This window comes from Acartia tonsa, chromosome 4, assembly GCF_053477335.1.
Source record: "Acartia tonsa isolate MP-2025a chromosome 4, ASM5347733v1, whole genome shotgun sequence".
Lineage (NCBI taxonomy): Eukaryota > Metazoa > Arthropoda > Copepoda > Calanoida > Acartiidae > Acartia > Acartia tonsa.
In genome coordinates this window covers 38,082,528-38,105,531 of record NC_137263.1, presented here as the reverse complement: position 1 = coordinate 38,105,531, position 23,004 = coordinate 38,082,528, and the positions used below count along the sequence as shown (strand labels likewise).

At 35.0% G+C, this 23,004-nt stretch overlaps 2 protein-coding genes across 7 annotated transcripts; both read left to right on the top strand.

The window, feature by feature from the left end:
• The first annotated feature begins 355 nt into the window (after positions 1-355).
• LOC145317076 (uncharacterized) lies at positions 356-11,214 on the top strand. Its single transcript, XM_080157964.1, has 9 exons — positions 356-1,317; positions 1,412-1,990; positions 3,916-4,010; positions 6,319-6,377; positions 6,789-6,995; positions 7,194-8,108; positions 8,507-8,802; positions 10,166-10,243; positions 10,577-11,214. Exons 2-9 carry the CDS (start codon positions 1,841-1,843, stop codon positions 10,895-10,897), a joined length of 2,121 nt encoding a protein of 706 aa, XP_080014090.1. The 5' UTR covers positions 356-1,317; positions 1,412-1,840; the 3' UTR covers positions 10,898-11,214.
• A 960-nt stretch (positions 11,215-12,174) lies between these two features.
• On the top strand, positions 12,175-22,690 carry LOC145317079 (liprin-beta-2-like). 6 transcript variants are annotated; one of them, XR_013878895.1, is made up of 8 exons: positions 12,175-13,340; positions 13,793-13,882; positions 15,707-15,787; positions 17,706-17,768; positions 18,217-18,319; positions 18,604-21,618; positions 22,097-22,235; positions 22,446-22,690. XR_013878895.1 is itself a non-coding variant. In XM_080157965.1 (6 exons), the coding sequence occupies exons 1-6, from the start codon at positions 13,122-13,124 to the stop codon at positions 20,127-20,129; spliced, it is 2,082 nt and encodes a 693-aa protein (XP_080014091.1). In that variant the 5' UTR covers positions 12,175-13,121; the 3' UTR covers positions 20,130-22,690. The 6 variants fall into 6 exon arrangements, 1 of the variants encoding a protein (XP_080014091.1); XR_013878894.1 differs by having other exon boundaries at positions 22,428-22,690; XR_013878891.1 differs by having other exon boundaries at positions 22,097-22,690.
• Positions 22,691-23,004: the final 314 nt, after the last annotated feature.

The window sequence follows — 23,004 nt, the reverse complement described above, 5'->3', positions numbered from 1 at the left end:
ATTATTTTCACAAATTATATAAATAAGTAAAAGTTGCGTCTTGTCAATATGCGCATGCGTAACAATTAGCTGAATGCCGCGTTACAGTTGTTCGAGTTCTGCGCATGCGTCAATCGAACCTAAATAAATAGGACAAAATCTATTGTAACTTTTATTCTCTATTCAATAAAATGTCATTAAAAAAAAAACTATACTAACTTATTAAAGTTTTCTTTAGTCTCTTTTTATCAGCATAATTTTTTTCAATAGTTTTGATATATAATTGTAATAAGAATTTATTGATATGTTTATTTTCTTAAAATGATATAAGACGAAGAGAATAAATGGTCAAATAAAATTTACCCCTTCCCTATTGCAAACAAAACAACAATGTCAATCAAGTCAAGTTAAAAAGTTATTGCATTAAAAATACGTTAAAAAAATCGTTATTTTGCTTGGTTTCCTCAGAATATGTACTTATGTTAATTTAGGGCATATAACTTTTAATTAGGCTTTAAAATAGTGCAAAAAAAGATTATTAAATACTCATATCTCAATTTAGCCAAATTGGGTCAAAAATACTTTGCAAAAAATGCCGCTCGAATTTACTTTCGATTTCAATAATGTTTTTTGTTTGTTTCTAATTTGAAGTTATTGAAAAGTTTATTAATTATAACGATTTAATCTCAATGTTTATGATTATTTTTTATAAATCCTTCTTTTTATTTATTATGAAGTAAACAATATATAGTGTATGTGTGTTCATGCGATCCCAGGTATAATGTACGTATAACCAACTAACAAAAAAAATCTAAAAAAATATTTAGGGGGCAAATGGAGAGGCCCCCAACGACAGCTGAAAAACACGTATAGGTTTCGTGATTTTTTCCCGAATTAATTTCGTTATTGGTATATAAGCTGGTGCGATCCACTCGTAATATATTTCATAAACTGGGGAGATCTTTTTGGTTTTCTTAAATATTAGTATCTAATGAATTTGGCAGGATTAAGGTAAACATAATCTAACCAGGTGTTAATATTTTCTAAAATTATGATTGACCCTTAAGAAGATATCCTAGTTAACTCCTCCCCTTAAATTCTCGTGTTAGATAAAATTAATAAGTGAAGGAATATATTTTCCCTTTTATGTGACTAGGAGTAAAGCCACATTTGTTATTATCTTTGGACACTAATAAGAAAATTACATACCAATCAATAGTATTTTCATAGTGAAAGTAAATGATTTCATTTATGAATTTTATACCCAGTTTTCAATTTTTCAGGCAAAATCTTTTTCATATTGTGGAAAATGAGGGGCAGTTGCATTAACTTTTTCAGGTATCGAAATAGATTTGGCGAAACTAAATTATATGAAAATTAGTTTATGTTTTTTTGGCTTATTTAATCTTTATTCATTGTTTTTTTTTCTCAGGATAACGTCAAGAGTAAGATGTAGCAATGAATTTACAGATCTTGATTCTTTCTTATCATCAAGAAGATCTAGAAATATTAAAAATACTGTTAATGAAAAAAAGACAATCATTGATAGTCATTCAAAATTCTCTGAGCAAAATATAACAAAAGACATAAAATTAAATAACAATGCAAGTGAATTTAAAAAGAAAATTATTTTCCAGCGGAGGCGAAAATTTTTATCTCCAGCTTTGAGAGTTCAAACAATGATAGAAGAAAAAGAAGATGACAAAAAATAAAACATTATAAAATAAAACATATAGAAATGTGATGATTTAATGGCAAGACATAGCTATTCCTACATAAAGTAGTAAATACATAATACACATTTTATTTATTCCAACAAAATTTTTATTTAATCCAATTTTGTTTATTTTTAGAGTTAAAAATGCCGTCTATACACATAGGTCCAAATTCCTATTTGAAAAAGAAGCTTTGGAAAGAATACCAAGCAAATAAATTTCATCCAGATGTTGTGCTTGTTTGTGATGATGGCACCACCATGGCAAACAGACTCTTTCTTGCAGCCCAAAGCAAGGTACATTTTTTCGCTTTTTTATTGTTAATACGTTTTTGTAAAGAATCTATTAAGTAAAGGGGGGGGGGGGAAATGTGGTGACTCGTGCCACGACATACCAGCAATTTTATTTTGGGTGCTACTCCCTTAGTTTTAGAGATAATTGGGTGAAATCTTTTGGGCTGGGTCACTAATTACCCCAACTAGAGGTATCTTTCAAAAAAAACGGCGGCGGGTCCGCCGCTCCCGCCGTTCGCCGCCATTTTCCGCCGCCGCCAAAAAAAAATTTTTTATTGCATTTCTCGCCGAATTAGGCAATTTGGAATCATTTGAGACCATGTTATTTTTTTCAAAAATTTTTCCCCTCATAACCAACCCTGCGGGGGGACTTAGTCATTTTTTTCAAATTCTCGTTTATCAAGGTATATCTTAAATTCAGTGCCTCTCCTAAGCTTTTAAAGATATTGAGACAAAACCTTTTGAGGTAGATCAGTAAAAAATATTTGAATTAAAATTGGCGGCGGTACCGCCGCTCCCGCCGTCCACCGCCATTTTCCGCCGCCGCCGCCAAAATTTTTTTTATTGCATTTCTCGCCGAATTAGGCAATTTGGAATCATTTGAGACCATGTTATTTTTTTCAAAAATTTTTCCCCTTATAACCAACCCTGCAGGGGGGACTTAGTCATTTTTTTCAAATTCTCGTTTATTAAGGTATATCTTAAATTCAGTGCTTCTCCTGTGCTTTTAAAGATATTGAAACAAAATCTTTTGAGGTAGATCAGCAAAAAAATATTTGAATCAAAAATGGCGGCAGTACCACCGCTCCCGCCATCCACCGCCATTATCCGCCGCCCACAGGACGGCTTGTAAGGGGAAAAATTTTTGAAAAAAATAATATGGTCTCAAATGATTTTGGCGGCGACGGCGGAAAATGGCGGTGGACAGCGGGAGCGGCGGTACCGCCGCCATTTTTTATTCAAATATTTTTTACTGACCTTAGTCATTTTTTTCAAATTCTCGTTTATTAAGGTATAACTTAAATTCAGTGCTTCTCCTGTGCTTTTAAAGATATTGAAACAAAATCTTTTGAGGTAGATCAGCAAAAAATATTTGAATCAAAAATGGCGGCGGTACCACCGCTCCCGCCATCCACCGCCATTTTCCGCCGCCCACAGGACGGCTTGTAAGGGGAAAAATTTTTGAAAAAAATAATATGGTCTCAATTGCCTAATTCGGCGAGAAATGCAATAAAAAAAATTTTGGCGGCGGCGGCGGAAAATTGCGGTGGACGGCGGGAGCGGCGGTACCGCCGCCATTTTATATTCAAATATTTTTTACTGATCTACCTCAAAAGGTTTTGTCTAAATATCTTTAAAAGCTTAGGAGAGGCACTGAATTTAAGATATACCTTGATAAACGAGAATTTGAAAAAAATGACTAAGTCCCCCCGCAGGGTTGGTTATAAGGGGAAAAATTTTTGAAAAAAATAACATGGTCTCAAATGATTCCAAATGGCCTAATTCGGCGAGAAATGCAATAAAAAAAATTTTTTTTGGCGGCGGCGGAAAATGGCGGCGAACGGCGGGAGCGGCGGACCCGCCACCGTTATTTTTGAAAGATACCTCTAGTTGGGGTAATTAGTGACCCAGCCCAAAAGATTTCACCCAATTATCTCTAAAACTAAGGGAGTAGCACCCAAAATAAAATTGCTGGTATGTCGTGGCACGAGTCACCACATTTTCCCCCCCCCCCTTTGCTTATTTCATTTATTCATTTATTTAGTAACAAAATCATTGCAAAGAAAATTTTTACTACGTACACATATGCAAATATTTAACATAAACATCGTTATGCCTTAGTATGTTAATTTTGTCTCTAGCTTTACCTTTATTCTGAAATCAATGTGTGAGTTATATCTATATATATTTAATTGGATATGTTTTAGTTTTTGACAAGTGTTTTGAAACAAAGCGAAGCCGCAGAGATGGCAGAAATAATATTGCCCGGAATAAAAGTTAAATATGTAGAAAGAGTACTTAGGTAAGTGTAAATGAAATGCTATCAATTGCAAAGGGTTGTCCATAATAATTCTTACACTAAGGGGGAGGGGGGGGGGGGGGGTTAATGCAACCAATTCGTAATCAATGTATAAATGGCACTTCGAATTCAAATTTTAATCTGAAATTTCGCATGAGTAATCCTTGGTAGGTCTATTTTCCCTAAATCGAACAAAAAGTTGGAAAAGTAACGGCTGGCGGGGGGGGGGGGGGGTTAATGCAACCAATTCGTAATCAATGTATAAATGGCACTTCGAATTCAAATTTTAATCTGAAATTTCGCATGAGTAATCCTTGGTAGGTCTATTTTCCCTAAATCGAACAAAAAGTTGGAAAAGTAACGGCTGGCGGCTCAGCCGTTAGCCTTTTTTAATTCAAATCCATCACGAATCCTATCTCCACATAATATTCTTTTCCGCTCCAAAACGTTTTCAAACGGTTCTAGTCGGTAGTTGCTGGTACTAGAAATCTAAAAAATGTTTTTTTTTTGTATCATTTCACACGATTTAAAGCAAAAGTATGTTTCAAAAATTCGATTCCTACGTAATTTATGACAGATTTGCCCTAAAAATAGCCAAAAAAACGGCTAAACGAGCATATTTTTAAAATGTGTGGGGGAGAAGTCCCTTTTACCTATAACAAATTCTCGTCGGTGGCCCTATACCCGTCTTGCTACCTAGCTAGGACCCCATATAACCCGTGAATGTTTGTTGCCCTTATTATCTGATTAGGATTCAGACGCGCACGGAGATTGGACGTAACAATCCTTTGACTAATCTTTGATTGGTAGGCTTCGGCACAATTTAATCTAAGTTATATTACAAGCTGTACCCGCAATTCTTGTGTAATTTACTCCCAAAATAACCTAACCGGATCCAAAGGGATAAACAAATAAACGAAAAACTATAACTCTCCCCTCCTCCTTATTTTTAATTTATTCTACAGTTTTGTGGTGGTTCTGTGCTCGAGAAGGAACTTTTAGGGAAACCGCCGAATGATTTACAGTGTGTTTTTTATGAGAACTTTTTTAAAAGCAATTTTATCCAACTTATAGTTATCAAAATTTATTGATTAATGGCTTATTTTCTTCGTTTTTTAATGCAATTAATAGAACATTAAGAAAATATTTCAGTTTTTTAATTAAAAAGTACAGTAAAATCTAAAATTCAAAACTTAGAAATGATTTTATCGCATTTTTCTTATGCTCAAATCCTCTACCCTTTGCAAGAAAAAAATTTGATTTTCAGTAGTCGACTTTAGGGGGCCAGTATTCCCTCCGTGATTGAGATATGGCTTTCAAACTTTGATTTATTCTAGTACATGTCCTCAATAGTATCTGCATCAATTTTTAGCTCTATATCTCAACTTTGAAGCGTTTTGAAGCCATTCTTGCAAAAGGTAGAAGATTTGAACATAAGAAAAATGCGCTAAAACCATTTTTAGATGTTGACATCCAAGTTTTAAATTTTACATTTTACTGTGCTTGTTAAAAAAAACTGTAATATTTTTTTGTTGTTTTATTATTTGTATTAAAAAACGAAGAAAAAAAGCCATTAATTATTAAATTCTGATAACCATAAGTGGGGTAAAATTGCTTTCAAAAAAGTTCTCATATAAACACACTGTATTACTTTATGTTAAACTAGCGGCTTCTCCCCTAGCCTCTAGGGGCTTTGCCCCAAGAGGTTTGATCAACTTAATTTTTCGTATTTTAGATTTAAAAAGAAAAAGTAAAAAAAAATTTTTTTTGGGGGGGGGGTATTTTCATTTTTGGGGGGGGTTGGGGGTGTCCCACCCCCCAAGAAAATAGCTTAAAACCATCACAGGACCAGTAGGTATATTCCCTGAAGAGTAGAGCTCAATCGGTTCAGTGGTTACTGAGATCTTAAGCTTCAGACGGACAGACAGACGGACAGACATCGTTCTACTTTGTATTATAGATGTTACCTTTCATAACCTCAAAAGGTATTACATGGTTGGACCTGAACCAAATCTTTCTTTTAAATTCTTTCTGTAGACAACAAACTCATTGAACTGCAAGTCTTAACTATGCGAAGTGATAATTTGTGCCGTTTTTTGGAGAGGAATTTCTTTATTCTTCCTTTCCTTACCATCGTCGTCCAAGACCTGTAGTTTGGATTGTGGCTAAACCCATTACTTCACTAAACTAGATTAGTAACCAATAGGCTGAAATATTTATAATACAAAGTAGAACGGTGTCTGGATCAAATGTCTTTCTCCCTCTAAAAACCACCAGTTTAACTTAAATGAACAAACTATTAATATTTTAGGTTTATGTACAGTGGTAAATTGACTGTCACCAATCAAGAGCTATACAAAAACTATCTAGGCAATTTTATAAATCATTTCATTTATAAGTTTTAAATACATAATTAGTATTATCGTCGATGTTAATATAAGAATAAAAATCACAACAAATTAACGGCAAATTGCGCTATTTTAATGTCAAAAGGTAGACAATAAGATTTTGATATTCATTCCAAATGAACTTCTTCTTATCTCCTGTTTATAGGAAGCTCTACAGGAATTTTTAGCAATGCAGGATGTTTCTATACATACGTTAGCCACTAGATTTTACGGGAATATGTGTCCCTTAAATACAACAAATGACCATTTGCATTTACAATTTGAGCTTAGAGTTACAATGTACGGACGATTAAATGCACAAAACTTGGAAAATTTCTACATATTTAATTAAGAAATGATAGAAATTATGAATTAAAAATGAAAATTCGTCTAGTGTGGCATGTCAAAGAGATCATCAAGAACGTTTTTCGTTTGGACGCCAACATTGATCTAGGTGCTCTGAACCTTGAGGCTCCGCCAGAAGGATGGCTGGATCCAGACACGGGACCTGACGGTTCTGCTGGTGGAAGTGGAAGGAGATCAAACAAAGGATCTGGGACATCCAATGGCAATCAAAACAATGCAACAAACTCAACTCAGGAAATTATTTGTATTTAAGCAAAGTAGAAAATATACAAAAACCCATACATATATACCTACACATTTCATTATGAAATTTAACAAAATATTGAAAACCTATTCACATGTTTTTGTTGTTTGGTGAATCTATACAAAATTTATAGTTATATTGATATCTGAAATTTTCGATAGGTAATCTTTAATACAAATAATTGTCAGGGTTCACAAAATGGAAATATTTCTTACGAGACTGGAGGATTTAGGCAGCATGTACAATTGGGTCTTCCCGTCGACGAATCTCAAGTAACAGATACCGACAAGTTTCAAGAATCAGAAGTTGTGTCAGCCCAAGATTCAACGGCCGAACAGGCCATTGATACAAGGTTGGAGGACAATGATACCGGTCCTGCTCAAACTTTTGATGGCAGAATGACTCCATCCTCTGATATTGTTGAGCTTGAAGTTCCTCCGGCTCCCACGCCTGACATAGTAGATCTCATTGACTCTGACGAGGACGAAAATGAGAACGGACATGAACAGGGCTCATCTACTCATGTATTCAATGATGAAGAACCAACTATAGTCATGGACAACGCTGAAGATGGGACAGAACGCATTGGTGGATTTCACTTGTCGGAAGCTCCAAAGATCCTCTCTAGACTTGACTGTGATGACGGAGATGAGGATGGGGATGGAAACATGGATAGAGATGGGAACTTTGATGATGAAGCTGAACCTTCAGAGAACATTTCACACCAATCACCCCCAAGAACTAAGAGAGCCTCTCTGCTGAAGAAACGTAAAAGGAAACTGAAACGCAAATCCAACTCTAACTCGGGTGATTTGGGAAATGGTATTAAAAAGATAGCTTTACCAAAGATGTCACTTGCCAAAAAGAGAAGTAAACCAGCTACATTAGACAAAGATAGTCAAAATGTCATTCTACCCATATCAACTGATGCTATCAAAAAAGAAACGCCTGTGGCAGAAGTTGTTCCATATAAACGGTGTGAAGAAAGCACCACTGTCGTAAAAAAACCATTGATTGGTCCTGGTATGGTAGTACACAGGGGAAAGGTTGTTTCAATGGATCAAGTGCCAGCCAAGACAAATAAACCCACAGCTTTGATTGAAGGTAATTTTAGACATTTGTCTGGAAATAATAAAAAAAGTGTGTGTAAGAAATTTGTTCACAATTATTCAGAATTTAAAAATTCAGAAGAAAAAAATTAAGAGTAGAATAACTATACCGAATAGGTACTTCTTCAAAATTTGTTTGGAAATAATAAAAACTTGGATACCTATTGTATTCATAATTGTCCAGAATCCACAAATTCAGAAGAAGAATAAATTTAAGAGTAGATTGTAGAATATACCTAAGACTTCTTCAAAATTTTCTTTTAAATTAAAGTTCTAGGTAGTCTAAATAATATTTTTTTTTATTTAGGAACTTGTTTTAGTCTTCTATATAAAACAACATGCAATAAAAGGTCTATAAATAGGTGAAAATAATTTCCTTTTTTTTTATTTAAGGAGTGCGTAAATACAACCCAAACTCCTGGACCCTAACAGGATTAAAGAAAGTTGAATCTCTGATTACAGTGAAAACTGAGAGAGCTATACATCCTTGCCCCCACTGTACTGCCAGGTTCGAAGTTTACAAAAGTTTGGAGGTACATATACAAAGAACACACAATGAGAAGAAGACCAAGTGTCCTGAGTGTGGCAAAGGGTTGTCAGGACCAGGTGCCATCAAGAAACACCTTCTCACACACAAACCCGAGTCAGAATGGCCGTTTGAATGTCCGCTTTGCCACAAAAGATTCCAGGTATAGGAATATTCTTTCTTTCGCGGATTCTTATCTATTGAATCAAACTGTCTCCTTTTACTAAAGGCTAATTTCGGACATGGCCTATGATTTTTTATTTATATAGACACTTAGTACTGCAATAAAAATAACTAAAGGGGACTATCCACGAACCAGAGCAAGTGATTCTAAGCATCTTCCAGCATTGACCCATAGCATTTTTTTAGTGAATATACTAGGTTTATGTTTAATATTTGCTTTACCGACTAAAAAGTTAGGTTACACCATGGTTTTATATGAAAAAAACTTTGAAATGTAAAGCAACTTTTAAAGCAATATCATCAAATGCTTTGTTGAGTTCAAAGGTCAAAATAAAATAACACTGCAGAAAAGCATCAAATGTTGTAAATTGCAAAAGTACATTAATTAAACTGTTCAAGTTACCAACCCTTTTTCTAAATATACATTTGTAATCACAATATTATACTTTTGTGTCAAAGCTTTTAAACAACAGTTTGAACTCATCAAAACATTCGATGATATTGCACCAAACAATGCTTAACATTTTGAAGTTTTTTTTCATATAAAATCATTGTGAAACCTAACTTTTTTGTCGATAAAGCAAATATTATACAATAACCTAGTATTATATTTACTAAAACAAGGATGACAACATCCATAAAAGCGAAGCACTGAAACGGTAGGACAAACGGACATTAACACTTATATAGTGTCAGAACTGAATAATCATAATATTAATGTATAAGAGTCAAAGCAAAATTGTAAGTAAATTTGTTGAAAAACTGCTTGATTCAGGATAATGTTTTTGGACATACTTACATTTTTAGGACTTGATTAAAGAGTTGTTTCGCTTAGGTATTACATTATACTTTGTTGTCCCAGGAATCAATATACCAAAAATCAGATCAATCGGATGATTAGATCACAAAAATTTGTTGTTAAAAAAGTAAAAAAATCAACATGTTTAAAATGGACGTACGGACATTTTGGTGATGATTATAGAGTTGCTACGCTTTCTAAATCGTACCTAACTATTAAAGGAATCACCATGCAAAATTTGAAATCGATAGGACAATTCTAACATGCCTAAATTAACAAAAAAAAAGCTATCTGTTACGGACGGACGGACGGACCGACCCTAATTATAGAAAAGCTTCGCTTTTAAAAATACTATGGGTCAATGCTGGAAGATGCTTAGAATCACTTGCTCTTGTTCGTGGATAGTCTTCTTTTATTACTTTAAGTCGTTATTATAATATCTTTACATAATTCCCCCTCCACTCTTTAGGTTTCCATTTTCAAAAATGTTAGAGTAGTTACAAAAACTCTTGACATCTACCTATTAAACTTTTTTTTGTGTTAGGCCCGCGCTGACATACCCAAGCATTTAAGTACAAGTGTTCACAAAAATGACAAGATCCCGAAAAGAAATAGTCAAGAGGTAAGAACTATATCATTTTTTCACTGATTAGGTACCGTTATGGTTCTCCTTTACAGTAAAGATTCTTGTAGGCCCTAAAATGGCGCTAGAATTTTTTATGCTAGATGCCAGGGGCGCACCCCCATATAAGTCATAATGTTATACTGTCGATAATATGTCAGACATGACTACTTTATTTTATTTCATATTGTCAAAACAAACCAATTTTTACAACGTAATCTAATTCGTTGACTTGAAAACTTTAGGTAATTTTTAATAGATTTAGTTCCAAACCAGTTTATTAGGTATATAGGATTATAATAATTAATAGGAATATATTTCTATTCTTTTCAGTGGTTTGAAATGTTGTACCCCGATAGGAAACATAATATTGGAGAAATGATGCAGCAGGTTAAGGCCAGGAAAGAAAGAGAACGGGAGAAGCTGCAACAATTCCCAGAGGAACTGGGCCTCACCCTCCAGGAGTTTGATGAGTTCTCCCAGGTAGATCAGGAATCTTCTGGAGGGACTAAAAGAAAGGCTGAGGATGACCCCAGCGTGCACTTGCCCTACACAACTCCCGAACAACCTAATAATCCTGGAAGATCGCAGCGAGCGGCGGCGGTAAACGCGCGTTCATATTTATCTAGCATCAACGAGGATGGGGCCTTATGACAGCCTTGTCTGCACGCCTCGAAACTTTGTCAACCAGCTCTGTGCTCTTATGGAGTTGGAACAAAGGTCGTGCAGCCTCTGATATCCACTAACTGTGGATTTCAGAGGGATTTTATTACTCCGATTCAGTTGTTTAATAGTTCACCTATTTGTATCACATGTTAATTTGCTTTATTCTGACATTACCTACATTTAGAACTTAGAAGGTAAGCAAAGTTTCAAACAAATTATCATAAGCTAAAAGATTTGAATGTATGTATATTGTATAATGCTGTCAGATATTATTTTAAACACTGATTTTATAAATTGAATACTTATCATTCAGAATCTTCATAAAAATTTTATTAGTATTACCTACATAGAAAATATCTTACCTACTTAAAACAATATAAAAATTGACTTTTTTGTTAAAACGATTACAGTAGGATATTTAAGTGAAAATTATAATAAGAAGGGGGGGGGGGCGTATTGACCTCTGAGATAAAACAGTGAGCAAAATGGTCTAAATATTGAGCTAGAATTTTGAAACTTGGTACATAGTTCAATAGGTAATACCTACATCTTAATGAGAAAAAAATCTAGTTTTTTTTAGGTTAGGTTAGAAAAACTTTGCGGAAATAGGATCTTTAGGGCTTTTTTGGTCTATTTTGATGTAGAAACTTACTTTTATTATCCTTTTTTGAGATTTTTTCTGAAATACACTGTCTATTCATAAGGTAGGGACATTATTTAAGATGATTCATCAAGTTGGGGACCAGAATTTTATAAACACAGTGTATTCAAGAAAAAAACCTAAGAAAAAACAATGCAAGGGAAGTGTATACATCAAATTAGGACAATAAAGGCCTAAAAACCCCATTTCCTCAGGGTTTCTCTTACTTAGGTACCTAACCTAAAAATATAAAAAAAAAATTAGATTTTTTTGCCATTAAGATATATTACCTATAGGACTAGGCTTATGTACCAAGTTTCAACAATCTATCTCATTGTTTAGCAGGGGTGTATATTCTGCACAAAATTTATTTTTTTTCCCCTGCTACAAAATTTTTTATTTTTTTTCCCCCCTAGTTTTTTCTAGGGGCGAAAATGGAAAAATATTTAAAGAACTCTATAATTTATTTGTTTTATTCCTCCTACCACACAGTTTTTTAGTTTTTTTTTACCAAGGAGGGGGGGGGGGAAATGGAAAAAATGTTTTCAGTTTTCTTAATTTTTACATTTTTTTTCCCTCCAACCACTTATTTTTTATTCCCCCCCCCCCTGAGCAGGGGTTCCCATGTAGAATATACACCCCTGTTGTTTAGACCACTTTGCTCACTGTTTAAGTTCAGATGTCATTGCGCCACCCCCACCCCCCTTATCTAAAAGACATTCAATTGATTTAATAAAATTTACTACTTATATTTAAATGTACATTTACCTACAAATTACACCAAACCCTTTTGTTACAACATTTATTCTCATTAGGAAATTACTTAAAATAAAAAGTCTCAAGAACACAAGTCATTTATATATTTTATTTATACTTTAATATTTGTTTTTTTTATTGTTCACGGAGAAGACGTAAGAAATAATTCAGACAGTTATTTTTTATTTAGTTTTGTAGACTGTCCTACAAAGCGAAGGACGCTTTTTTACCCAAATATTTGTCAATCCTAACTCTACGTTAATCTGTATCTATTGTTAATTTTTAAAATATCTCACATAATTCATGATAATAAATGATAAATATTTGTATTACGAAAAAGATTTCTAGACTCGTATAAATGAATCCAATTTGAACCCAAAAAAAAAATTCTAACAATCTCTGAAAAAAATGTATGTACCATTGAATATGTTATTGTTTATGTCCTCTTTTAATATTGATACTATTTATTTATGCTTATTTTATATGTTCTAGTGAGAGAGATATTTCATCTGTAGAAAATCTGTTTTGCCTCTAACTTATATACGAATAAAAGAACTTTTCTTATGCATAGGATGTCGAATTATCATAACATACAGAAAACCAAAAAAAATACCTACTTAGTTTTTAATATATTTACCAGTTTAAAAGTTCTAGGCAAAATAATTACCCTTTAATTAAAGTAATTGTTCAATCGAAATTTCAATGTGTTAAAATTTTGATACCATTATGTATGTGTTATAATCCTATATATACTGTAAAGTGTAAATTAAATGAAAAATTTTCAGACTAAAATGGTCTGAAGTTTTTTGGGTAAAAATGGAGGATATGACAGGAAAGATATATTCCGACGGGGTCCGTAGGTTGGGAGGGGGAGGAGTCAGCGCTGGTGGCGGGTATCAACATGATGGAGGTCGTGCCGAAGGAGGCGTGGCCTCCGAGGCTTCTAGAATGCTAGAGGCTGCCCTAGAACAGATGGATGGAATTATTCAGGGTGCTAAATATGATCTTCCACAGTTTGATAACTTTTCTATACAGGTATATATTCTATAGAGTATCTTTCTGAAGAAAGCATAAACTTTAAGCTAGGTATATAAAATTTAAGTAAAAACGCTGTTTTACTATATAAATGGTAGGTATACAATACATACACATTGTTGTCAATTTTTTCTTGTCTTACATTTTTTTCATCTTTTCCTTACTATTTGAATTTTGTACACAAAGAAAAAAATTGTAATAAGTTACTTACTTTAATATTCTGTATCAGATTGTCATAAATATACGGGGATTAGAAGTGTTTTTTATTTAAAGGGAATTCTTAAGTAATATCAGCATGAAGTGTCTATTGATACCCATATTATACTAACAAACGATAGGACGATATTATGTAAAAAGATACCTACCTAACTCTTTTTACTAAAATCTAAAGTACCTAGGTACTGTAGGTATTCTTGACATATAAACTTATCAAATAAATTGTTATTATTTAGGAGTCTGCTGGTGTAACTGTAAGTGTATCTGAGGCCATGAAAAATTTGAAGCGTGCAATATTAAATGCATCCAAAGATGATCCAAAGCAGGTAATCCATGAATAAACGTAAGAAAAAAGTTATTAGGTATTTTTATTAACTTCAACTTTGGGTTGCCAAGCCGTCGAGACTGATGGGGCTTAATGACAACGTATTTAACCTAATCTACAATTAAGTAATGCTTTCCCACAAGCAGGGTTTCGGATCCGCATTGATTTTTTGCGGATCCGGATCCGGATCCTCAAAATTTGGTCAGTTCCGGATCCTTGACAATAAAAATAAAATCACCAAACCTTTCAAAAAATATTTATTCTTTAATTCGAAGTCAAAAATACTTTTAATTTTCAAGTCTGACCCTAAACCTTAAAGATTGGCTCTCATCAAGAGAATGTCTGAGATTGTATATAAAGGGGGGGGGGGCAAAAGGGACACTTTTTGAAACCAAAACTAAAAGTCAAAGGAACTCAACTAAAAAAAGAGTTACAGGTCTGACATTTTGCATGGCAGTTGCTTTATAGGGGTACAATATGGAACTGTGAAAAAACGGTGGCGCAACCGCCGAAAACCGCCGTGAAAAGGCAAAAAAAATTTCGGCGGGAAACGGCGGTTTTCAGCGGTTGCGCCGCAGTTTCTTCACAGTTCCATATTGTACCCCTATAAAGCAACTGCCATGCAAAATCTCAGACCTGTAACTCTTTTTTTAGTTGAGTTCCTTTGTTGACTTTTAGTTTTGGTTACAAAAAGTGTCACTTTCGCCCCCCCCCCCCCCCCCCTTTAGGTAGATTTTTCCATTTTTTCCGCATTTTTTTGAGTCCAAGGATCCGGATCCGCATTTTTTTGCGGATCCGGATCCTTGGACTCGAAAATATGCGGATCCGCATTGATTTTATGCGGATCCGGATCCTCAAAATTTGGTCAGTGCGGATCCGGATCCGGATCTTTGACAATAAAAATAAAATCACCAAATTTTTCAAAAAAATTTTATTCTTTAATTCGAAGTCAAAAATACTTTTAATTTTCAAGTCTGAACCTAAACCTTAAAGATTGGCTCTCATCAAGAGAATGTCTGAGATTTTATATAAATTTAGGTAGATTTTTCCATTTTTTCCGCATTTTTTGGAGTCTAAGGATCCGGATCCGCATTTTTTTGCGGATCCGGATCCGGATCCTTGGACTCAAAAATATGCGGATCCTTGCGGATCCGGATCCGGATCCGAAACCCTGCCACAAGGTGCCTATAGAGCAGTGATACGCCCCCACCAACCCATCCTATATTTGAAATAAATTGAAAATAAGGGGGTGTGGTAAGCTTTTCTTTTCATTTGCCTAATCCTTGCTGTGCAATAACACTGCGGGATACCCAGAACCAAAAAAACCTAAATTAATCAAAAATTATTTTAGAGATAGCTACGCTTTTATGGACGTTTTACTTTTATCCTTGTTTCTCTATAATTTATTATAACTTCTATTGTGTGACCTATATTTACTGTCCGTATATGAAGAATGTCAAAATGAAGCACACAACCCATGAATATTTTATTTGCATTGCAGCTATGCATTTCTTTAAATCTGAATTCTTTTTTTTTTTTAATTGAAAGATTTTGTTGATATTATTTGTAATAAGTTGGTAGATGCTGAGCTCTTAGATATTTTTAAAAAATTTCTGTAAGAATTTTTACCTAGCCAAAAAATAAAAAAGCACTAAAATTATTAATATATTTGTAAATTGTTTAGGTATAATTACTAAATTTTTTTTTTTCATACTACCCTACTATTAGCTATAAGCCTTTAAAACTTTGATTATACGATATTTTCAGAATAAATTGTGTAAATACTGCTCTGAGTTGAGCAAAAATTAAATGTAATTATTTTCAGATTGATTCAGAAACTCGAGAATTTATCTGGAATTGGTTCATGAACAACAGGTCTAATTGTAACAAAAATTCACAAAACAAGGTAAGTTGGACTTTATGTTTTCAACATAAATTGTCTAAAATATTTAGGGATCTTAAGGGATAAGACGGTACACGATAAAATTAAGTAAACCTTTATTGATTGTTGTTGTTGTATTGGCTGCTCATAGTCCATATTCGTGTCCAGGTTGTCATCAGTAGGTGGGGGAGGGGAGGCTTATGGAGGGGGCTCTGGAGGGGGGCGTTGAAGAGGAGGGAGGCTGGTGAAACTGGGGTGTGATGATAGGAAGGCAGCTACGAGGGTGGGATTTTGCCAGAGGTCAATGGGATTTAGGTTGGTGGGGTTATTAGGGCAGGAAAAGAGGTGTTGGACTGTTTCAGGGGTAGGATTGTTGGGGCAGGATGGGCAGTTGGGTGAAAGAGAAGCGTTGATGGAATGCAGGTAACTTTGGAGCTTAGGACAATAATTGGATCTTAATTGGGAGAGGATGGTTCTGTAGTGCCTAGGAAGTTGGATCTCAGAGGGGTTGATGTTGGGAGGGGCATGATTAAGGACAGGATTAGGGGGGTAGGAGTTGATGGCTTGGGTAACTGCAGAGGTGTGGAGTCGGGAGATGGTGGATTTGTAATTTGCAGGGAGGAGAGTGTTGTCAGGGGTGAGAAAAGGTTGGAGATTCGGGAGGAACATGGATTGGAGGGTGGATTTCTTGGATCTAGGACCAGGAGGGGTTGTGACATTGGGGAAGGATGGGTGGGAAGGACGGAGGGAGGAGGCCAGGTACTGGGAGCATAAAAGGGAGAGGTGGTTCCGTACTGGTAGGATTTTAGTTTCTTGGTGGAGGTGGCTAATGGGGGATTTTTTGGTGGAACCAGTACAGATGCGGAGGGCTTGGTTTTGGAGGACTTGGAGTTTGTCAATGTTGTTTTTGGAGGTGTTAGGAAACCAGACAGGACAGGCATAGGTGGTGATGGGGCGGAGGAGGGTGTTGTAAGTGGTGAGGAGGGTCTCCTTCTGGTGGCCCCATTTGGTGCCAGCCAGACATTTAAGGATTCTGAGGCGGGAGGAAATTTTAGAGGAAATGGTGGAGACATGGGAACTGAAATTGAAAAAGGTGTCAAAGGTAACTCCAAGGATCTTAGGGGTTTTCTCAAGGGGGAGGATGGAGCCGTTAATTTGGACTTGAGGATGGAGGTTGGATTGGTGCTTACGGTCAGGAGTGAAAAGGGTGACAGTGGATTTGTTGGGGGCGATGGAGAGGCCATTGGTGGAGGCCCAGTCAGCGATTGAGGAGAGGTGGGAGTTGATGGATTCAACTGACTGGGGGATGTCAGGAGAGGAGTGGAAGGAGTTGAGGTCGTCGGCATAGGAGGAGGTGGTGGCAGGGGGGATGTGGGGGGCATCTGCTATGTAGAAGTTGAAAAGGACGGGGGAAATAACAGAGCCTTGGGGGACACCAGTGTGGACAATTCTGGGGGAGGAGTTGGTATTTTGGTAGGAGCAGAAGGCCATTCTGCCACGCAGGTAGCAGGACAGCCATCTGATGATGTTTGGATGGAGGTTTGAAGAGGAGATTTTTTGGAGAAGGAGATGGATTGGGATGCAGTCGAAGGCTTTGGAAAGGTCAATGGAGGCTACGGTTGTGCGGCTGGGGGGGAGGTTTTGGTTGAAACCGTTAGCAATGGAGGTGGAAAGATTAAAAACAATATTAACCCTTTTGGAGATTAAAATTTAAATACAAGAGTATTATTATTTGCTAAATATTTAATTTATTCTTTAAACGAAAACAATATTATTGAGGGGGGGGGGGCACAGAAAATGGTATAAAATCATCCCAAGATTGTAATAAAAGCTATCCTGGGACCTATGAGAACCTTCCCTAAAAAAGATTATGATAAATGAAGTGGTTAGCGAGATATTAACGGAAAACATAATTTTAATAATATTTTGTTTTTACTTTTAGTATCAACAACAGTGGTGGAAGCAAGACGATAACTACGGTGTTCATGATCTTACAAGATTAGAGGTAAAGAAAAACTAGTCTCCCTCATATAGCATTTAGACCAAAACTTTTAAAACGACGTACCTGATAGGTTAGGTTTTGTCAAGGTTGAGATAGCTTTTCAGGAAGTATCCCTAAAGTATTGAACCCCATAGGGTTCTAAAATCGTTTCTTTGCCTGAATTTTTTTTCTAATCCATTTAAAATTTAGTACCTAGGTAGGTATGTTGAATTTTAAAAACAGTTCTCGGTTACATTTGTCTTCGTAAAAGTATTAATATGGCATTTCTTCTTGTGATATCCAAAGCAAATTCTCATGTGATGTTAATCCTTTAAAAAGTATCCAATTTTTTAGTTAAGCTAGAAATTTTTTATTAAAATTAATACATGTAGGTAATTCTTGATGAAATTAGTTGAAATTCACACTACCTAATGATATTTATAAATATGTTTAAATCATATTATGAATTTAGGAGAGAACCCAAGAGCTAGAGCGAGATAAAGACTCTTTACAGTTACAAGTTACCGTATTAGAAGATCAAATTGAGAGTAAATCCAAAGAAATCAGAGACCTTGGTAAGCTTTTGAATTAGTATTTTATAACTAGGTACCTAGGTAGTAAAATTAATAAGTCCTTTGAAAATTCGCACAGATAGTAATAATTTTTTGTACCCAAGAATTCGACCTACTCTATAATCTCTTATTTAAAAAGAACAAGAGTTAAATTGCGTGAAACGTAAACAATATTGATACCATTAAGTTTTCATGCCCCTATGTTAATGAAATCTGAATTTTTCTATTTTAGAATTATTTTAAGATGAAATTACTTTTCTATCTGCCTAAGTATCTTTTATTTATAGAAAGAAAATTGCACGACAGAGACGTTAAGGCAGCTAAGCTTGAGGAATCACTTGAACGCGAGAGAAACCTGCGGAGCGGCTCTGAAATTAAAACTGGTGAACTACGCACCGAGCTTGCCGGCCTCAAACTCAAGTGTGCCCGCCTTGAACGAGACATTGCAGAGTATAGAAACACAACTCCAAAAATGCCGCGCACAATTTCTGGCCAGATCAGCCAAGTGGCTGCAGGTGGCGGCCTTCCACGGTCTCCGACTCCTGTGAGCAGTCCTGATGAGAATTCTCTGTCCTCCCCGCATGCAGCTTCTTACAACAATAGAGCAGGCGGGGCCGTTGTGCTGTCGGATGATGAAAATGGGTTCGATACCTCGCATGAGATGGACACCAGTATGGTGTCACTCTCTGGAAGGTCAACTAGAAGCATCAAGAAAATATTAGGCAAGATTAGGAGAAGCAATTCAGGTGGGTTCGAAGCTGATCGTGCCAGAAGTCAGGCATCTGGAGGCAAAGAATCGTCTGCGTTTGTTCGCGGCAACTCTAGGGCAACTGTTAATGGTAGACTTGGCTGGAGTAACTTTAGTAGCGGTGCTAATGGTGCTAACTCTGTCCTTATGAGTACTATGAAAAAGAAAAGATTCTCTGATTGGTCCGTTGATATGTTGTGTACCTGGCTGGAAACTATGGGCCTGGGCCAATACACAGGTGAGGTTCAGAGACATATTGGTACAGGAGCTGATCTTGCCAAACTTGGAGGAACAGAACTGGACGTGAAGCTGGGAATTAAGAATCCACTGCACAGAAAGAAACTTATTCTTGCCATGCAAGCTAAAATTGACTCTAAACGACCAGATCCTGCCGGTGGTCTTGACTGTGCCTGGGTGGTCAGATGGCTGGACGACATTGGCCTGCCACAATACAAGGAGTCCTTCTTGGAGTGTAGGGTGGATGGTCGTTTGTTGAATCTTTTAACTGTCGATGATTTAGGTTATCTTAAGGTGACAACTCTTTTACACCACTGTTCAATCCGACGGGGTATCCAAGTTTTGCGAGATTATAAATTTGATCCAGATTTCCTGAAGCGCCGGGCAACAGAAGAGGAAGATGACAACAACATTTTATCCTGGAGCAACCACAGGGTTATGGAGTGGCTGCGCCAGGTGGATCTTGCAGAGTACGCGCCTAACCTGCGCGGTTCCGGGGTCCATGGTGCTTTAGTTGCCCTTGAACCAAAGTTTGACGCTGAGCTTCTGGCAACCCTTCTATCCATCTCCTCCAGTAAGAGCTTGCTAAGAAGACATCTAAACATACATTTCTCCAGTCTTATTGGTAGGGATATTATGATGGAGAAGCGCAACATTCAATCAGACCCGAATTTTTACCCATTAACGCCCACAGCGAAGCACAAATATAAGCATGGACAGTTTACGCTGAAAAGAAAGAAGTCCAAAGCTGAGCTGGACGGAGAGGATTGCCTTGTCTGTCCGTTTTCACCAACAGCTGGCATTAAAATTAAACAAGTTCAGAATTAAAACAATATTACCAAACTTCTTGCCTTCATAACTCTATCTATATCTTTCTTACAACTAGTATCCAACTGACAACATCACGTAATAATTAAATTTAGACGAGGTTTATCCTACTTAAAACCAATATTTAGTTATAATTCTTCACTTATTGCATTTACCATCAACTAACGAGTATTTCAATTTTACAATTTTATATGTATTTTGATATTTCATTTTGTGACTAACTATTAAACAGCACAAAAGAACAGATTGTTATAGCCATAGATTATGAGTCTTATTTTAATGAAGCTTCCCGTAGGTTTCAAGTAGCATTAACTTATTTATAGGGTTAAAATACATTAAGTGTCTAAGCATACTTGGCTTTTAATTTAGGTTTTGCACTATAGACTTAGATTAGGTATAGATAGATATTATACCTAATTATTTTTGATTGTTTTTAAAAGCGAAGCTTTTCTATAATTAGGGTCCGTCCGTCCGAGATAGATAGCTTTTATTCGTTAATTTAGGCATGTTAGAATTGTCCTATCGATTTCAAACTTTGCATGATAATTCCTGTAGTAATTAGGTACGATTTAGAAAGCGTAGCAACTCTATAATCATTACCAGAATGTCCGTACGTCCATTTTAAACATGTTGATTTTTCTGCTTTTTAAACAACAAATTTTTATGTGAACTATTTATCCGTTTGATCTGATTTTTGGTATATTAATTCCTGAGACAACAAAGTACAATATTATAAGCGAAGCAACTCTATAATCAAGTCCTAAAAATGTAAGTATGTCCTTAAACATTATCCTATATCAAGCAGTTTTTCAACAAATTTACTTACAATTTTGCTTTGACTCTTATACTTTTATATTCTGATTATTCAGTTCAGACACTATACAAGCGTTAATGTCCGTTTGTCCTACCGTTTCAGTGCTTCGCTTTTATGTATGTTGTCATCCTTGTTTTTATAAAATTTACATTTGAAACATTAATTGTGTTGGTTAATACTTATTCACTTACTATAATAAAAATAATTTTTAATCATTTAGTTGTTTTAACAAAAAAATGCTAATTTTTAATTATTTTAATGGCCTAAGATTAATTGAATTTTTTAATGAAATGAATCTATTGAAAAATTTTTGTATAAACGAAATGAATCACTACTTATTCTTGTCGCCAAAAAGACATATTATTTTTTTTTACCTATTGTTGTGTGTACATAAAAATGTATACCTAGTTTTGTATAAATGTAATATTTTTTTGTATGTAAGTATATTTGTGTAATGTATGTTCGCTTACCATTAACCAATTTAGTGCCAAAAACTGACTCGTTTATCACAAGTAAACACAATACAATACCCCAGTGCCAATTTTAACAAATTACCTTCTAATGGTGGTTCCTAGCAGACACAAAATTATTGGGTCTGGCAAATTTTATCTGTTTTCTCAACCTACTTTTGTGATATTCATGTTTTTTAAATTTATACTCAATGACATTTTTAAGGTTAAACTTCTTGTATTTTTAAAAGCAAAGCTTTTCTATAATTAGGGTAGCAACTTTTGTTTCGACTTTTATACATTTATATTCTGATTATTCAGTTTTGACTAGGGTTGGCAATCTGTCTAATTTTTGGACCGGATTCGGATTCTTACCAGAATCCGTCCAAAAATAATACGGATTCTCTGCGGATTCCAGATTCTTATATTTTTTGACGGATTCCGGAATCTAGCAATATTTAAAAGGCTTTTTTTTTAAATAAAGTAGGTAAGGGATTAAATTTTACCGGGTACTGGAAGAATCTAAAACTGCGTTTTTTCATATTTTCAAGATGATGGGGGTGGTGATCTTCGCCTTCAAAGAGGGGAGGGGGTCGGATTCGGATTGCTAACCCTAGTTCTGACACTTTACAAGTGTTAATGTTCGTTTGTCCTTCCGTATCAGAGCTTCGCTTTTATGGATGTTGTCATCCTTGTTTATATAGTTAATTGCTTCGAAAAAGCAGTAAATAGTAATAAGACTTTTCTAATGATAAAAAAGTATGCAGATATGCATGAAAAAGTTTTGTATCGACAGTTTTACCGCATAACAAATAATTATTTTCTATTGTTAAAGAAAAAATGGTGGGACCTTTCTTACAAGGCGTGACAAATACAATTTTTTTGTGGAATTTTTTTAGGGTTCAATTTTGGTATTTTTCAATTACGTTTTGTTAAGGGGGTTAACATATTTTAACGAATGGCTAAATTTTAACATTTCTATGTGCAAATAAAAATTCACCTACTGCGTGAGATATTTCCCTCAATTCTTTACAGAAAATATGGAATTTAAAGATTGCATTTTAAAAATCGTATGTTTTTTTTATAACCTTTTACACCATTTTTAATAAAATGTCCAAGAAATCTCAATCATTCTAAATGTTTGTGCCTTTACTATTATAATTACGAACTTGTTATTGATTGTTGAATTTTTACATTATTGTGTATATTTTGTATGTTTGTATTTAACTTTTTATCTTTATACATTAATTATAATTAATATTAATATTGCACGGTAGAATAAATCAAAAGTAATCAAAGTGTTAATTGCTTATTTAGACATCAACTTAGAACGTTAGTTTGGATAACCAGAGACAAACCTTAAGGACAGTTCTTTAGTAGGTAGTTTTCAAAATGACAAAATTTTAAATAAAAGTAAGTTCAACTATTAGCAAGCCTTATCTAATATCTAAAAACCGACAATAAAAAACATAATGGCATTTCACGTTACTGATAACTTACAGACTACCTTACTACCTACAAAAATGATAGTTTTTTGCTGTGTTACATAGAACAAGGCCTAAAATGGCCACAACGCGTAAAGATTAAATAAAAATCCTCTGTAATATATGTG

Excerpts from the sequence above, each read along its gene's own strand:
- LOC145317076 (XM_080157964.1), top strand. The coding sequence starts at position 1,841 with ATGCCGTCTATACACATAGGTCCAAATTCCTATTTGAAAAAGAAGCTT. Across the intron at positions 8,803-10,165 it reads TTTGCCACAAAAGATTCCAG|GCCCGCGCTGACATACCCAA; the intron begins GTATAGGAATAT and ends TTTTTGTGTTAG. Across the intron at positions 10,244-10,576 it reads CGAAAAGAAATAGTCAAGAG|TGGTTTGAAATGTTGTACCC; the intron begins GTAAGAACTATA and ends TATTCTTTTCAG.
- LOC145317079 (XM_080157965.1), top strand. The coding sequence starts at position 13,122 with ATGGAGGATATGACAGGAAAGATATATTCCGACGGGGTCCGTAGGTTG. Across the intron at positions 13,341-13,792 it reads TTGATAACTTTTCTATACAG|GAGTCTGCTGGTGTAACTGT; the intron begins GTATATATTCTA and ends GTTATTATTTAG. Across the intron at positions 17,769-18,216 it reads ATGATCTTACAAGATTAGAG|GAGAGAACCCAAGAGCTAGA; the intron begins GTAAAGAAAAAC and ends TTATGAATTTAG.